Consider the following 1,464-nt stretch of genomic DNA (forward strand, 5'->3'; position numbering starts at 1 on the left):
CTGTAGTACTTAATAGGAGTGTGGACAATCCTTCTTATGAAGACCTCCGAAAATCGCTGGAGTCAGGGTTCGATATTAAACGGTTAGATGAGTGCAGAGACAACTCATTTACTGAGTGTAAGCCTATGCTTATGTTTATTTATGCCTTCAAATGCAAGCGATTTGTTTTTTGTTTCTCAATATTGTACGTAATAAAGAATTTGTGAACTATATCTAAGAGCATACCGATGTGACCCTTAATTTCTGTTTCTTTTCACTTTTGCAACAGATTGCAACTTCAGATACAATGAAGGAGTAGTGGCAAAAATTATTTGCTACCCATGGTATATGCGTAAGCATATCCTTATATATCTTTTTGATCATGTGTTTTCGACGTTAATAAATGCGATGGGTTCATATATTCTCTATTCTTTTACTCTATATTTTTTTCTGAATCATCTCTCTGATTAGGTATAAAGCTTATTTAATTTTTCCCCCTTCTCTCCAATTGCAGTTTACGGAGTAATTTACCAAGCAATCTTTTGGCCTTCCATGGGAAATGGGAGTTTTCTGTCAGGTAAAATCTCCTCTCCAGGATCCTCTTTTTATTGCTTTGCTTACTACTATTTACTTTCAAATATCATTCTCCTTACCAGGGTTTCCACTTGATGTTCCGATAATTGGTAGATTTATTCTTGCTCCAATAGTCTTTCTCGTGTTCCTTATCCAAAAATATAGAAAATCATTGGAGAGAGTCGATAATCTTGAGAAATTTCTGCACAACCAGCAATCGTGGATGCCTAAAAGGTACTCTTACCCCGAGATAATTGCCATGACAAACCACTTCACTCATAAATTAGGCCAAGGTGGCTTTGGTTCAGTTTATAAAGGACAACTTCATACTGGTGGCTTGATTACTGTTAAGATGCTGGCGAACTCCAAGTTCAGTGCGGAGGAATTCATCAATGAAGTTTCAACAATGGGTAGAATTCACCACGTTAATGTAGTCCAGCTATTGGGGTTCTGTTCCGAGGGATCCAAACAGGCACTTGTCTACGAGTATATGCCTAATGGATCACTCGATAGGCATATCTTTCCCAAGGAGAGTAGAGGCCAATCTTTTAGTTGGGAGAAACTCCACGAAGTTGATTTAGGAACTGCTCGTGGGATCAAGTATTTACACAACGGATGTGATGTCTGCATTCTTCATTTCGACATTAAGCCTTACAACATCCTGCTAGATCATAATTTCATCCCAAAGGTCTCCGACTTCCGCCTTTCAAAGTTTCATCTCAAGGAAAATGATTTTGTGTCCATCAGTGCTGTTAAGAGGAACCATATGATACATAGCTCCTGATCTGATTTTAAGGAATTTTGGAACTGTTTCTTGCCAATCAGATGTTTACGGTTTTGGTATGGCGTTATTGAAAATGACTGTGTTTGGTGTATATACTTTTATTAGACCTTCCATTATGATCAGACATC

General features: G+C 37.8%; 1 protein-coding gene across 1 annotated transcript in view; it reads left to right on the top strand.

Annotated features, from left to right (window-relative positions):
• The window catches only part of LOC112101038 (LEAF RUST 10 DISEASE-RESISTANCE LOCUS RECEPTOR-LIKE PROTEIN KINASE-like 2.4), a 3,205-nt gene that overhangs the window by 562 nt on the left and 1,179 nt on the right, over nucleotides 1-1,464 (top strand). Inside the window, 5 exon segments of the mRNA XM_024190932.1 lie at nucleotides 7-117; nucleotides 269-331; nucleotides 494-556; nucleotides 606-1,303; nucleotides 1,305-1,417. Of these exon segments, the coding sequence (XP_024046700.1) occupies nucleotides 7-117; nucleotides 269-331; nucleotides 494-556; nucleotides 606-1,303; nucleotides 1,305-1,417 (1,048 nt within the window).

The sequence above is a fragment of the Citrus clementina genome, unplaced genomic scaffold, assembly GCF_000493195.1.
Source record: "Citrus clementina cultivar Clemenules unplaced genomic scaffold, Citrus_clementina_v1.0 scaffold_2, whole genome shotgun sequence".
NCBI lineage: Eukaryota > Viridiplantae > Streptophyta > Magnoliopsida > Sapindales > Rutaceae > Citrus > Citrus x clementina.